The 16,816-nt window shown below is 41.8% G+C and overlaps 1 protein-coding gene across 1 annotated transcript; it reads right to left on the bottom strand.

The window, feature by feature from the left end:
• Nucleotides 1-1,565: 1,565 nt before the first annotated feature.
• On the bottom strand, nucleotides 1,566-14,655 carry psmf1 (proteasome inhibitor subunit 1). Its single transcript, XM_035389534.1, has 7 exons — nucleotides 14,380-14,655; nucleotides 14,032-14,184; nucleotides 13,703-13,785; nucleotides 13,145-13,327; nucleotides 3,983-4,036; nucleotides 3,297-3,455; nucleotides 1,566-2,032 (listed from the first exon to the last, which is right to left on the bottom strand). The coding sequence occupies exons 1-7, from the start codon at nucleotides 14,506-14,508 to the stop codon at nucleotides 1,981-1,983; spliced, it is 813 nt and encodes a 270-aa protein (XP_035245425.1). The 5' UTR covers nucleotides 14,509-14,655; the 3' UTR covers nucleotides 1,566-1,980.
• Between the last annotated feature and the right edge of the window lie 2,161 nt (nucleotides 14,656-16,816).

Raw genomic sequence — 16,816 nt, 5'->3', positions numbered from 1 at the left:
TCCAGCATGTGCAGCAGACTGGTGCCTATTTCTGATTGGCTGAAGGCCATCCTGGGCAACCAACCATCCTACAGTCACCCGTTTGGGAAATGTGACTGGGTTTCCCACTCTTATGATCCAGGAAGAGATGCTGGGAACTGCCGAACCCCCAGGAAAGACCAGGGATCGGACCCAATTTTCTCTGATTAATTCCACATTGTGTTATTTTGGTTTCATTTCACGCCAAGATTTCCATCCATTGGCTGGCTGGCATTTGTAATTTTTAGTTTGTTTCTTTATCTTCCTGTTCACATCCAATGGTCCGCCACTGCATACATCAAATATTAAAATAAAATAATGTTGCTTGAGGAAATCTAGCATATAAGAATGCCACAGGGTAAGCATTTAAAACTGCTCAGAATGCACTGTGGCATTATCCTATGCTAGTTTTTATGATATACCTCCGTTTCTGTTAGATAAACACAATGTTGATTGTTTTGTGATTTTACAGAGCTTCAAGACTCCGGGTATATTTTTCATGAGCACCCAGTGATTGCCTTTATTTTTCATAATAATGATATTAGCTTACAGATATAAAAAATTTGAAGTCGTTTTCATTTCCCTAAGGGGTTGTAGTTGAATATCACCTAAATTTGAAACCTCCAGTTAAGGACACACAATGACATTGTTCCTTGTACTGTGATAAAAAATCCGACATGCTATACATTTTCGGCAGTCTAGAAATCGATGTTTATCCAAGTTTGTACACAGACACAATGTAGATCATTTCAAAAGCATTTATGCTAACACTAAATTACTTTTTTCTTTGGGGTAAAGATCAACTTATCAATATCAATCTCTTTTAAAATACATTATTGTGATTTTGTTCAGAACCAAAGTAAGACTGCTGAAGTGAACATACAGTATATAAATTTTAAATGATTCATTTTACTTTGAAAACAAAGAGCCCCTCGGGATCACTTGCTTGACACGCCTTGGAACCCTTATCCACCACTGGACAAGGTGCTATTCGTTCATATAAGCAAGTTCTCATTTACAAGTACTACCTCTTATAGCAGGTTGCTAAAGGTACACTGAGACAATGCAGGAGAAAACCGAACAGCCATAGAACCCAGCTGCCAAATCTTTCTTAAAATAAATTTGAACCTAATAAGATTAAAATAATCAGTGTAGGAGCAGCAGTCAAGAAAGAGATTTGACTGATAATTCCAGGGGAGAAAGATATAAACTGGCACTGGGGAAGAAAACTAAAATGGAGAGCCAGTTTTAATAGTGGTACACTGTGCTATTTTTTCTCCCCCGAAAACAGGGGCATCCAATCTTATCCAAAAGCCCCTTTGCGGGGGTAGGTTTTTGTTTTAGCCCCCCCACAGCTGTTGGTCCACAAAGTTAATCCTGGGTGATTTTTACTTGAAAAGTTTAGTTTCATTTTTTCCTCGTGCCTTTGGACTAATTCACTGTCTGCTTTCTTGTGTTGTGCTTATTGCCAAGTTAGAGGTTTCTGAGCGGTACAATGGAGTCAGTCCAGAACAGTCCTTTCTAAGTCATCACTTTCCAAACTTCCAAACGCGAAACGTGGTGTGGGTTTTATTTATGTTTTCACAAATCGTCACACAATGCAATTGCTTTTTGGCAATTATTTAATTGTTTAACTTAAGTCTTTAAAAAATGAAAAAAAAAAAAAAAATCCTTAGTAACTGTAATTGGGTTATTTTTTGTCTTTCGGAATGGAAACATTTCAGCAGGATACAGAAACCAAAACTTAAACAAAAACTCGTCAGTGCAAAGCAAGTTTGACTCTTAGTCTGCAGTTAATAATTCAAGCTCACATTAGTTTTTAAACTCCCCTTATCGTAAAGAAAAGGGATGTAAAATTATGCAGAAAAAAAATCACTAGTCGCCATGTTCTAACTTATGGGCTATGGGCTGTAGAATGATTATACCGAGTCTTGAAAGGCACAGCATCTTCCGCGGCATCTCCTACATAAACATGTCGTCGTATCCGGGGGGAGGCATGTGATCCGGGTCTGGGCTGAAAGCCAATGAAAAAGCAACTTGTGAAATAGATTCTCCCTCTTACTGTTAAGGCATAATTTCCATCGGAATAATCCTAAATGTGGCAGGTTACCAGGTACTTTGTGTGTTTTTTTTATTTGGTGTGAAAAATGAAGTATGAGATGTTCTGCTAACCTCCAGCTGGCAGTAAATTCTGTGGAATCAGTCTTTTTTCTGTTCTGACTCGGGATCATTAATCAGACGCGACCTTAAAGCATTTTCACGGCTGTGAGTGAGTTAATCAATTAATCACTTTTTTTGTATAGCGCTTTGCACACTGAGGTTAGTGTGTGCTAGTTGTTTTGTTCACAACTAACACAGTGGAACGCACGTCTACTGTGCTGCTAATGCTAACGTTGTGGAGCGCGCGTCTCCTGTGCTGCTAATGCTAACGCTGTAGAGCGCGCGTCTCCTGTGCTGCTAACGCTAACGCTGTGGAGCGCGGGTCTCCTGTGCTGCTAATGCTAACGCTGTGGAGCGCGGGTCTCCTGCGCTGCTAACGCTAACGCTGTGGAGCGCGGGTCTCCTGTGCTGCTAACGCTAACGCTGTGGAGCGCGCGTCTCCTGTGCTGCTAACGCCATGGAGCGCGGGTCTCCTGTGCTGCTAACGCTAACGCCATGGAGCGCGGGTCTCCTGTGCTGCTAATGCTAACGTTGTGGAGCGTGGGTCTCCTGTGCTGCTAATGCTAACGCTGTGGAGCGCGGGTCTCCTGTGCTGCTAACGCTAACGCTGTGGAGCGCGGGTCTCCTGTGCTGCTAACGCTAACGCTGTGGAGCGCGGGTCTCCTGTGCTGCTAACGCCATGGAGCGCGGGTCTCCTGTGCTGCTAACGCTAACGCTGTGGAGCGCGGGTCTCCTGTGCTGCTAACGCTGTAGAGCACGCGTCTCCTGTGCTGCTAACGCTGTGGAGCGCGGGTCTCCTGTGCTGCTAACGCTGTAGAGCACGGGTCTCCTGTGCTGCTAACGCCATGGAGCACACGTCTCCTGTGCTGCTAACGCTAACGCCATGGAGCGCGGGTCTCCTGTGCTGCTAATGCTAACGCCATGGAGCGCGGGTCTCCTGTGCTGCTAATGCTAACGCTGTGGAGCGCGGGTCTCCTGTGCTGCTAACGCTAACATCGTGGAGCACGAATCTCATGTGCTGCTAACGCTAATGCAGTGGAGCACGCATCTCGTGTGTTGCTAACGCTAATGCAGTGGAGCGCACGTCTTGTGTGATGCTGACACAGTAGGTCTCTCACCCGGGTCGGTTCTGCCCAACTGGTCCAAACGGGTCAAAGCGTGCACCCGGTGGAACGGCCCCCGGGGGCAGGCGGCCGGGTATGCCAGCGGACGGGTCGAACCCGGAGCGGGGAAACCCGGAACGAAGCGGATCCATGAGCATTCCTCCTGGCCGGCCGCTGCAGGCGAAAGAAAGAAAGAAAGAAAGAGAGAGAAAGAAAGAAAAAAAAGGTGGCGACACTGCATCCTTGGTGGGGGACAACATGTTCACTATTTGCTTGTCCAGTGATGCTTTTATGACCCTTATTACACCTACATGTCATTACATTTTTAAATCACTATTTATTTTGCTGTGCAATGACAGGTGGAAAATACCCAACAGGTTAAAAACCACAGTATTTTAAAATAAAAAGTAGTTTTCCTCTGTCAAGCCAGCAAGTAAATCAGTCATTACCATATTCCTCTCTTATGAACTTAATTAACTGTAAAGTCTCCTGTTTAATATGAAAATCGTGTTCATTTCTATTCAGGCTCTCGCCGTCTTGTCATTCTATTTGTGATTTCAAAATCAATAAAAAATACATGTGCAAGTATATAACCTGCAATCATGTGAGTACATATAAAAATAATAATAATAACAAAAATAAATAATCATTATTATTGTTATTAATAATAATAATAATGCATTTTTAAGATGGATACTTACCTAAGGGGATCCAGGTCTGCCCCCCCAGCAGCAAATGGAGCCAGTGGATCTGGCCTGTGAAGAGAGCAGGAGTTACCCACTGAACACAGCACAGCTATATCACACCAGCAGCCTAAGGGCCATATTTACAAAGCATGACGCAAAATTCAGCACCGCCGCACGATTTCAGTTAAGCAGGGTTTTTTTTACTAAGGCTGGTTATGTAAATGAGCACAACCGCAGCGAGTTTGTTTAAATGCACTGCCGGTGTTTAGGATGGGTCTTGCGTGTGGCAGGAAAGCAGCATTGTTGTACCGCTCCATCTCTGGTGAAGTCAGGTTTTGTACGGGTGTCAAGTTCCACGGATGCAATGGATATCCACTGTCACCTTTACATGTTAACACATCTCATTAGTTAAAAAAAAAAAAACGAACAAAAAAAAATTCAGAAAACAATAAAACAATTTTAATATTTCGAGCTGTCTTAATTCCGTATCGAACACCCAGCCATGTCCGGTCACCATCTCTCAGCTTCACTAACACTAACAACTGTTCCAAAAGATGGAGTCGCCATGTGAAAGATTTTAAGACTCTCCTTTCACAAACGTAGGAGAGAGTCGCCATAAAATTTAACACGGTCAATAACAATATGCAATGTGGAAACTGTAGCTTGTACTTGTTTCAGGCTTGTACATGTGCAATTCAGTCCTCTACCACACCCAAAGGAGCAGAGAAATGTGACAACCTTTGCTGTACAAAAACGCAGTAGTAAAAATATGTCCCAGAAGCAATTTTCTGGTAGAAGGCTTTTTCAAAATTTGCAATAAATCAAATAATTCATCATTTAAAAAAGTTAACAAAAGTTAGTATGGTTTCAGAGTGTATTCTATTGGAAATGTGATGTAGGCCCTACCTGTCTGTATAAATGTAACATCTGTTACAGTTGCTGCCTCTGAGTTGCTATAACAAACAACGTGCTTTTTGCTGTTATATGTTTACAGAATGCTATCTAAAGAGTAAATGAGAGGTTTGGTACCCAGGGAGGTCATGGAGGGGGCCTCAGATTTGGAGATTAGGGGAGACCTTAGGCATTTTAAATGGTGCTTAATATTTATTACAGAAATTAATTTTACTCATCAACGTGTTTGACTTTTTAAGTTCAATTACCTTTGCCACAAGGACCATCAGCCATGATAAATCAGGTCATATGGATACCTTTCCATTCTCTCTTCCCATATTTTTGCAGTCTAACATCAGAATGCCTTAAAAAAAACAAATGCTTTAACCCAAACGTGCAAATTTTAGGAATGCCGCATTTCTTGTATTTTACCAGTGCAAACCTCCGGTGCTGCACCTTAGTAAAGATGGAAAAACGCTATGTGTCTAATTAGCATCTATAAGAGCCCCCGGATCCATAGTAAATATGGCCGTAACTATAGTATAACTGTAAAGTCACTATGCAAAACAAATGGTCACTAGAACTGTATATACTGGTTAGTACTGTCATTTTTGCTAGGGGGTTCTAGTGTTAGCACTTTAAGGGTTCTCCATCTCTCCCACGCCTGCATCAGTCTTATGCAAATAAACTGACAACATGCTGACCCATACAAGTCACTCTCAATTAGCAAGCTGCCTGGAAAGTTTGCCACACTTCACTCATTCTTATGCGAAACAAGATCAAAGGTTGATATAAAAGCAAAGAAAGCAAGGCACAGTCAAACAATTGATATATTTTTGGAAAACAATTCGTTTTATGAGTTATACCATGGTACAGTATAGGCCTATACCATGAAACTGCTGGTACTAATTTAAAAAGTCATGAAATGGTACCTTTGAACGAGACGTTCAAGTTAAACATTTGTTCATTATCAACTGTCCACTTCTTTTTGAAATACAGTTTCATTGGGTTTTTCAGCCCAACATTACAGTAAAGGAGGACCTAGGGGAATCGAGCGATTTTTCAGAGATCGATATGAGACGCTGACCGCATTGTGCGGCTCGCAGCCTTTCTGGAAACGTGCAGTCTGAAGGACATCTACAGCGAGCGTGTCACCGCACAGATCGAACGCACCGTCGCTTCTGTTTCAGATTAATACGCCGCCGTGCATACGCGGGTTAGCTCTGAATGCGCGAGCCGCTGTTCAGCGACAGTAGAAGGGCGGTGCTGCGAGAAGCCACAGCAGAAGCACAGCACGCCTCCCTCCCTCCCTGGCAGCAGGAGGGCTTGCAGTGGGTTGAATTCAGCTGAGCTGACAAAGCTCCGCAAACTGCTCCATTGTAGCAGGGTGATTTATTTCCTCTGCACTGTGAGCTTCAGTGTCCTTGACCCCACCCCTCCCAACACACACACACACACACTCACACTCACACACTCGCGTGCATGCACATAAACTCTGTAACATTACATTGATGTAACATGCACATATATACACACACACACACACACACACACACTCGCGTGCATGCACATAAACTCTGTAACATGCACATATATACACACACACCCACACACTCGCGTGCATGCACATAAACTCTGTAACATGCACATATATACACACACACGCACAAACGCATATGCACTCGCATACATCCACACACATTCTCCAACATGCACGCACACACACACACACACACACACTCGTACACACACTCGCATGCATGTACATAGACTCTGTAACATGCACATATTAATTCTTTATTTAGGTCCACATTTATAAAATACATCATAAGGGCCCAAATATATTTCAGTTGCTGTCTGATGTCCTTCACTTCAGTAGCAGAAAGCATACCAGTAGGGATAAAGCAAATAAAATGCAGGTTAGACATTTGCATCTCAATTGCACCGACAAGAAACACACACACACACACACATAAACACACACACACACTTGCATGCATGCACATAGACTCTGTAAAATGTACATACACACACACACACACACACACACATGCAAACACATATGCGCTTGCATACATCCACACACACATGCGCCCACACACACACACACACACACACACACACACAGAAGTGAGTGCGCCATTGACCTGTAATAAGATCACCTCTTCCTGACCACTGGGATCTATGCGGCGTATTGCTGGCCTGTGCACAGCCAGTGGTGCGGCTGCAATGCGGTTCGAATAATGCACGTCATTAATATCACGCAGCAAAGACGAGGCTGTCTCTCAAGAACAGATAAAGCCGCATAAGATGTCAGTAAATGGCTGACACCAGACAAATCTGATAGGGTCACCGGGAACAGAGGAGAGGGAACGCAGCGAGAAGGAATCTATCTTTGGAGCGATGCCGTTTCCCCGGGACACACACCCCTCCCAGACCCCGCCCCCCCCCCCCCCCCAGAGGCAGAGTTGCTGAGAATGCTCTATATCTTTCAAATAGACCATGTATACCACGGATCATCAACTCTGGCCCTCGAATCCAAATCCAGCCCTGGTTTTCTTTTCTCCCGGGCAATTAGTGCTACTGATTGGCCAGACTGTCTTCACCCCTGACTCCCAGGCAAAGGGAGGGTGGAAAACCAGCAGGTCTCGGCCCTCGAGGATCGTGAGTTGCTGATCCCTGATGCATACACTTAGCACTGGCTGCAGCCTTGAGCTGCGATCTCGTCGGACGCACTTCGTAGGCTTGGAAACGCTAGGAGCGCTACCTGCCCTGACCTTATGAAGCCTACCCTAGTAACACGCGCTAGAGGCGTCTTTTCTGCCATTGCTAGGCAACCGCACTCCGATCCTGTCAATCAACTGGCTGACATCAGTAACGTTGTTAACACCATTAGCGAAATTATTTCACCAGAAAGTTAGGTTTCTTATTCTTTCTTTTTTTTTTTTTTTAAACAATGGGTAAGCAGAGAGCATTTGCCTAAGCTCTTTTGGAGTAAATTACAACACAAGCTGAAAAACAATACAACTTTTGTGAAGTTGGTTGTTGCTGTTTCTTGTACAATCTGCATGGCCCGCCTCCATTTTCACGTGATTGGACGGCAGAGAAAAGAGTGACTGTGACCTAGGGCGCTTTTTCCCCCAGGGCTTATCAAATTAGGATCATTTTCAGCTGCATGCCGCCCCACACACAGCGAGGTGCCCTGGGTGGGTAAACCCAAGGCGCCCTGTTTGTCAAAGCAGCGTAGAAAACACTTCAAACTCACTGAGAATAATTAGAGAAAAGGCGTCCCTGGCTGTTAAAGTGCATCCAGTGTGCCTGCAGCCTTGCACTGTAAATATTGTACAAGAAGAATAGTCTTATCAGAGGCGGGAGGCATGGGACCCTAGCAACCAATAATGGAATCAATGGTATAGGCCCTGGGAACCTATACCACAGAGTGCAGGTTTGCCATGGCCACAGAGGTCCTGGAAATCTCTATCACAGAGTACAGGGTTGCCATGGTCACAGAGGTCCTGGAAATCTATACCACAGAGTACAGGGTTGCCATGGTCACAGAGGTTCTGGAAACCTATACCACAGAGTACAGGGTTGCCATGGTCACAGAGGTCCTGGGAACCTCAGTAATCATGGAAAACACACTCACACCATCAACAGGGCTTTCGCTAAGAAATTTACTAATCACTGACCTTATCAACTATGAACAAGCTGGCGCAGTGTATATTGAGTGCTTAATGTGTTCAATGCTACACCTTACCACAATGCACTACAGCATCACCATGATTTCATATGATACAATAAGGCTTTACAATGGCTGCAATGCATAGATGCCCAATACACTCCATAATGCTTTGGACTGCTCTAAAATAATCAGCATATTGAATTTAAGAGACCAGAAAACACACCACAGCCCTGGGAACCCCCTGAGAATAACACATGACTCAGCTTCCAGTGCACTTACATTCACCTCTGATATTACTGACAAGACAAAACTCACAGAACAAAGTCAAGCTAAGCTACACATTATGCACCATAATCCTGAGCACACAGCCAATTGTTGGCTATAAATAATCTCAAAAGGCTTTGTTTAAGGCACCAACTGTCCTGGCTGTGCTCACAGGATTATGCTCGACAATAATATGGCATAACAACCTAGGATTAAAAAAAGAAAACCATCTTTGTATCACATACAATCTCAGATGTTGATGCTCCCAATAACAATGGCTCAGCGGCTGATTAATATATTAATATATCACACCAGGCCTGTCTGTGCAGAAGTTTAAATATACGATAAAACAGTAAACGCTGCTATTGCATCTGCAGCTGATCTAGGCTATATAAAGAGCTGTTAACATATCCTATATTTATCAAACAATATTTCTTATTTATTTATGCTCTATCTATCTACTTTTGTGTGTTTTTGTTGAGTTGTTGTTTTATTTAGGGTGAGGCCATGAATAAGCCCCTTGGGTTTCTTGCCTCTCCCTGCACTATTTCACTGTTTTTTAAATCTCTTCTCTTTCTGTTTTATATTTTAATTGTGCTAAATAAAAAATCTAAATCAATCAATCAACAACATTATGTTATCAGTGCCACCATTTTTGACCAGAGGATCATGGGAGTTCTGGGATGAAATGAGGGTTGACAGCCAGCCCTGTTGAATCTAAACCTCACTCTTATTGAACCCTACCATCAGAGTGAAGTAGTCACCACAAAGTTTCTACAGGCACACTATGCCACGGTCAAAGGAAATTCCAGAAGAGATGAAATGTATGAGTCTGGAAAGGGCTACAAAGCCATTTCTAAGGCTCTAGAACCACAGTGACAGCCATCATCTCCAAATGGAGAACATTTGGAACGGTGGTGAATCTTCCCAGGAGTGGCTGGCCTACCAAAGGCACAGTGACAACTGATCCAGGAAGTCACAATAAGATCCCAGAAGAACATCAAAAAAACTGCAGGCCTCTCTAACCCCAGCTAAAGTCAGTGTTCATGACTCCACAATAAGAAACAAAGCGGGCCAAAATGAGATTCATGGGAGAGTAGCAAGGCAGAAACCACTGCTAGCTAAGAGAAACATCAATGCTTGTCTCATATTTGCAAAAAATCACCCCCAAGCCCATTGGAACACTGTTCTATGGACAGGGCAACATTATTTAAGGAACCATGAATCCATGAACCAGAAAATTCAATTACTTTTATTCCCCCTTAATCTTATGATATGGGTGTTTGTTATGGGTCTTTTTTCAGTAAAAAAAAATTAAATAATAATTTTAGAATGTGTTTTGTGTTTATTCAGGTTCCCTTTGGCCTAGTATTACATTTAGGTATATATAAGGTTATATATCTTGTATAATTTCTCTATTAAAATAATCATTCTACAGCTGTGTAATATATCATAGACACCTTGCCACTAAACGGCTCAAAAAGGCATCAAAAAGCACCTAAATAAAGACTGTGACAACATTAAACGCTAATGAATCGCTGCAATTTTAAACCACGTTAAGACCCTCAAATCTCATTGCCTGAGGCAGCTCTCGGTTTTATCAAAAATTCACTGGGTATCTCTCCCGAATGCTGGCCTTTGTTTAGCAGATGATTAATGTGACTCTGTCTCAGTACGGAAGCAATTATTAGGGGTCACCCTGGAGAAGAGGTGCCGAGCGCCGTACCCAGCTCTCAGGCATCGTTTGCTCTTGCCTGGCATTCTAACTCTCTCAGGCCAGAGCATGAATCGCGTCTCCTCTTCAGTCTGTGAGACGCCACGGCACCGACTCTCCCAGAAAGCAATTTCACAGGCGAGGCTGCTATAGTCTTCTTCACCTTAAGAATGCTATCTGCACACCCCGTTTATTAATGTCCCGCCTAGACAGCGAGACCCAAACATCCAACATTTCTGTGTCCGTAGAGCAAACGCATCAGCCAGGGACTGTAAATAAGTTTTTGCACAGCATAACAGTTTTTGGAACACAAATCTGAATAACAAATCTCTGGAAATGTATCCATTTCCTGAATGCAATGTACAATATTCATCTGTCAGTATTCCTGTTTGTACACATACAAAAAAAAAAAAAAGATTTTATTAATTTCACCAACCAACCTGATAATAAATGGAACATTACATTTGCATGCGTCTTTATGTGTCTACTATGCATTTGTATAAGTCATAAAATAGGTAACTTGATGATTCTAAAAGCATCTGGTGATATTTATCGGTAACAAATTTCAGGCAGTCATTGAATGCAAAGGATTTGTGCGAAATATGAGCGCTTTATTTAAGATTAGATTAACTTGTCAAGTAACTTTTGGTCCTCCAAAAGGGGGTATTATGTATAAAAAGGGCAGTAAGTCTGACACAGTTAATCCAATATGGATGTAAATACCTTCAAATTAAAGCTGACAGTCTGCAATTTAACCTCATGCTCATTGTTTTATTTAAAGTCCAATGTGCTGGAGTACAGAGCCAAAACAATAATTTTCTCACGGGCAACACACTAAAATACTGGACTGTACTGTATATAATGTACTTTTGCAGTGTATGATTGGCCATAAGAGGGAAGCACACTTTGTATGGTGGATCCAGGGTCAAAACCTGAAGGAGCCACTGAAGTTAATTGAGTTTCAGGTGTAAAGCTATGATTACTTTTTGGATAGTACTGCAAATATGAAGCGCTACAAATTTAGCGCACTGCAATTGAATGTTCTGCAGGTTTAATGCAGTGCAATTTTAACACACTGCAAATATAAAGCGCTGCAAATTTAAAGCACTGATAATTTAACACACTGCAAATGTAATGTTCTGCAGATTTAATGCACTGCAACACATGATTATGAAAAGCATAACAAGTTTCACCTGTCAACAATTATAGAAGTTGTCCAATATTTAAACACTGCTTATAGACAATGGTATATTGTCAACATCCTTCATAAGGAATTGTGTATCTTACGAGATGGGGGAACAAGACTGAAATATTAGAGTTATTTAATAACACATGTACATTACGATGTCACAAAGCAGTGGAAAATGGCCAAAAATGTGACCCAATGAGAACAGCATCATTATGCAAATAAGGCGTAATAATATGAGCATTTTGTACCAGAACAATGAACATAAATAAACATAAAAAAGGATAAGAGCTTTGTTTCAGAAACCTGGAGTGAATGATGAGATCTGCTTTAGCTGAACATCGATGAGCAGCCTGTTCAGTTAAAGCAGAACTCATCGATGAGGTCTGCTCTAGCAGAACAGCCTGCTCATCGATGAGTTCTGCTTTAGCTGAACAGGCTGCTCATCGATGAGTTCTGCTCTAGCTGAATAGCCTGCTCATCAATGAGGTCTGCTTTAGCTGCCCATCGATGAGCATGGCCTGTGAGCGCCACTGCAGTCCCTCATCCCTGCCAACCTTCAGAGCACGTTGCAGATGCCAACTTCCTGCCTGGGCTAAGGCTTCAACTCGCCATCGACCGTAATGACCTGCACAAAACCTTAATTATTCTCTCTCCTGACAGTTGGTACACAGACGAGTGGCGGTCCTGTCTTATTTCCAGCCTCTAAAATATTCTGCCTGCTTTTTCTCATTAAGAGAAGTGCAGGCGATAAAAGCATTCATCACTATGGGTATGTATTTCCATATTTGGCAGGTAACAGCCAGGTAATAGGATGCATATTTTTAGACTGTGTCTACATTCTTTTTTCTCCCTATTTAGAGTGCCCAGTTTCAGCAGTAATCATCGCTACAGTACGCTCCGTCAACTCAGAAGAATGCAGACGAGAAGGCATCTCCTCTGAGACATTAGCCACACGCTGCCAGATGCTGTTTCTTTCCAGTAGACTGCATGCCAACTGCAGACAGGCCGCAAGTATCCAACTGATCAGAGGGATCACTAATGAGAAAACAGTTGGGGAAACCATGCCGACTAAACTCCTCCCTTGGCCACACAATTCCAGAATTGAAACCTGCACAATACCCTTTAGAAATGGGCTTATTGAACTTCATTGCAGGAATGATTAATGTGAAATCCTAACCGTCTAGTCCAGAGCACGGAAACACAAACGTACTCCACTTAGCAGCTGGTAATAAAGATTAAACTTCTTCTTGCCCGGAGGTAAAGCAGCACATTTTCCTTAGATGTTGCACGATTTCAAAATTATGAACATAGATGTAGCCTGGATGATGAATGTGAGCAATGTCTGCAATTCAAAAAGCAATCCTTATACGTGTCAAGCATCACACATTCTTATTTTTCAAGGCAGATGAGAGAAACAGATGTTCTCTTTGTACTTACCAGCGCGGCTGCCTGCTGGTGTAGGGGTTCCTTGGAGGAATTAGGAGAGGGTCCCGGTCTGGAGGTGGATCATTGGAGGGCCTCTTTTCAGCCTTCTTGCTGGATTCTCCCTTCACTGAAGAGTCTGGCAGAAGAAGCCCTGACTGAACCTTTTTTGCCAGTTCCTCTGTGTTCTTGAACACTCTGTCAAGACATGGGCCTAATCAACGCTTCCAGCTCAGAAAAAAAAACCTCATTGGGATGTTTGGTGCAGGGATGGATGTGAACAGAGGCATGCAAAACAACTTTCTGGTACATATACAGTAATAATGTCCCTGCTAAAAATTCCAGCTAGGATTATAAACTTGGTTTAAACTCTGTTTTCGACACTTCTAGCTGATAACTGGTCTCTAGAAGGACAAAGCTGGTCAGAGCTGATAAAGATGAGTCAAACTGGTGGACTAGCCGATTATATAGGTTGGTCAGCTTTTTGACATTTAAACGTCCTTTAAAAGTACAACCGCACACTTTCAAAAATACGTTTTCAGAATAGTTCACTTAATGCATGTTCCAACCAACCTGTCAAATTCCTGCAGATTGTCTGCGTCGACATAGTCACTCACGTTGACGGTTAAATCTGAAACTCGCTCAGTGGCCGATTCCTGACGCAAGAAATCGAAAGTCGGTGTTATATAACATTCATGTTTTCTTCCACAAAGCACAGAACATTTATCTACAATTTGTCGATGTTCCGTCGTTTTTACCTTGCTCAGGTGCTAATGCAAAGTAATTGAAATTCAGCAAACCATGACATAATTTAAATATTAATAACTGCATTTTAGGAGTGCCTACTAGGCGCCTGCTATCCCTAGAAACCACAGACATTTCGGGCTACAGGAGAACAATACCATTATGTAGAAAATCAAGGTGGAGTCCGCAGTGATGGCTTTGAGAAGCAAATGGGACTTGTCATTCTTGGACTGGTAGCGCAATGTATATAACTCCTTGCTGTCGTTCCAACCGGGAGGGAGTAACTCCGACTTTTTATCATTTTGCTGAGGCTGTGATAGGGAGTAAGCAAATACAGAATCGAACAGCAACCAAGATTACATTTATAGATACAATTTATACAATTTCAATAATATAATAAGAGTCAGTTGCATGGTTAGCCGACCTGCTAGTATAACCCTATATGAAAAAAACCTTACTTTCTACTAGGTTGCCTAGAGTACTTAGCTAGCTAGCTGTCTCCTTACCTGATCTCCAGATCCAAGACATTTGTGCCCGCTTCGTACAATTTCCCAATGAACGAAACAAACAACAACATCCTGTGGGCAGGTGATGTTACTGACGACAGTGCTGTATAAGAGCTCTAACCCTGCCATTTTAGAATCAGCAATCAAATATCGGTGCTAATCTAAAATGAAACACAAAACTGAAACTCATAGGAACCCGTGTTGTCACTCGTCATTGTGTTTATGTCCGCCGAGTTTCGCCGCCGGAATAGAAACAGCGTGCATTAGATTAAAGTTCCGGAGCTACGCTGCTGTCCTAATGAAAGCTGTTTTGACGATGTGCGGTTGGTCGTGTCAACCAAATCACTTGGAATATCCTTTCCAGTTTTTCATCGCCTATTATGCAATTACGGAATACAAACAAGCTATCGTGATTTAGGCGTCTTTACGTTTTTCACACGACTTGTAAGAAAAGTAATTATTTGCTGGCTTCCATGTATTGATCTTCAAATTACAGCACTTCGGTGTTTTTTTAACTTTTAAATTTTGAATATCATTAATATAGCAAAATACTATGTTGAAAACAGTCATGCAGTTAATGTTGCGATCCTGTAGAGGGCAGTGCTGCACTTTTATGTATTTATTTATTTATTTATTTATTTATTTATTTATTTATTTATTTATTTATTTATTTACTTACTTACTTACTTATTATTTATGTTTATCACACTGGACCTACATCCGGACCAGAAATGGGAAAGGATGACCATAAATTTTTCTTCCCTTAATGATTATAAATGATCCCTATCCTTGTTTTTTGTGGGTCATTTTCCCTTAATTTCTTGATAAGATCATGAGAGTCCTGGCCTTGAACAAAATGTTGTATTGTGGTCTAATGCACAGTAAAACCAGCATCGGTGCACTTGGATACAGTATGCTAATGTACTGTAAAACCAGCATCGGTGCATTTGGATACAGTTTGCTAATGTACTGTAATACCAGCATCGGTGCACTTGGATACAGTATGGTGTAATTAGCTGATATGGCTGGGGTAATAGGGAGCTGCCAAGTCTGCATATACACAGGCCCTAGAATGCAAGTACCCATCCCTGCCTAGAGCTTTTTGGTTTGTAGTCAGCTGCTGGATTATTGTGTAGTCAAAGCGTAAGACTCCCAGTTTATATTTATCTTTTCTTACACCTCTCAGATAAAATACTAATTATTATTGTTAATAAAACAAAAAGCCAAAACATATATGTATATATATACTACAAACACAGTTTCTGAGGTGTCTTCAGTCATGGGGGACATTCTTCTAAAGGGACAAATCAAGCATTCAGAAGGAAATTTTGAAAGTGCAAGGATTTAAATGTGCATATAAAGTACTTGTATATTGTGTATAGACATGCATATTGTAGGAGCAAAATGCATACTAAGCTGTACAGTGGATTTGTTTCAATTTAAGAATCCCCACCTTATTCAAAGCTAATTAGCATAGCTGACTTTGAAGAATATTCTCTGGATACACTTAAACAGCCCCCAATATTCAAAAGCACAGCTCAGTTTGTATAATATGTATTTTACAGACAACCACAAATAATATGTTTTGTTGTGCATAAATAAATCATTAAAGAATGCGGTTTCTACTTTCATCACTTGCTTAGCAAAGTTTTTTTTTCTTCTTTTTTTACATCTGCAGGAATGATAACACTGACATCTGTTTCCCCTTTATGAATATCTAAAACACATTTCACAGAAGTTACATTTCTCAAATGCATTCTGCCATCCACTTGGTACCCTTTTGTTTGCATAATTTACTGCTTTCATAGGTTCCTTCTCAAATTTTACTGCTGACGAATGCTATTGGAGGCTATAGCTTCTCCAGCATTGTCAGCAGGGTACTGAATGAATGTATTTTCAATATTCAGCAGGCTGGATGTACTTAATCACACATGTTTCTGAAAGGGAGGATATCCAGTCTAACAATATATATATATATTTCTCATTAATTTTCCAATAGTGACACATTTTACCTTTCTGATCTAGTTGCCATCATTTAAGGGGTTTAAAACATATTATGTTAACAACCAATGAGTCGAACTCCTCTGAAAACAAAGTTATTGTCAATAACCAATCATAACACCACGCCACACTGATACAGTCTTGTGATTCTAGCTAAAGGAGCATAAATATATTTTCAGTCAGCCTAACTCCCCAAAATCGAGGAGTATAAAGTTGCTTTTCAGATTGACTGGCTTTAATAGAGGAAGAGTAGTTTCAGAACCTAGTAGAAACCCTGACCATCTTCCCACTGCAGTCAGGACAGCAGAAACACTTCCCACCTTCCCACTGCAGTCAGAACAGCAGAAACCTGGCCCATATTCCCACTGCAGTCAGAACAGCAGAAACCCTTCCCATCTTCTCACTGCAATCAGAACAGTATAAACCCTGCCCATCT

Source organism: Anguilla anguilla, chromosome 13 (assembly GCF_013347855.1).
Source record: "Anguilla anguilla isolate fAngAng1 chromosome 13, fAngAng1.pri, whole genome shotgun sequence".
Lineage (NCBI taxonomy): Eukaryota > Metazoa > Chordata > Actinopteri > Anguilliformes > Anguillidae > Anguilla > Anguilla anguilla.
Note: the sequence above shows the minus strand (reverse complement) of the source record. Positions and strands in the feature narration are given on the sequence as shown.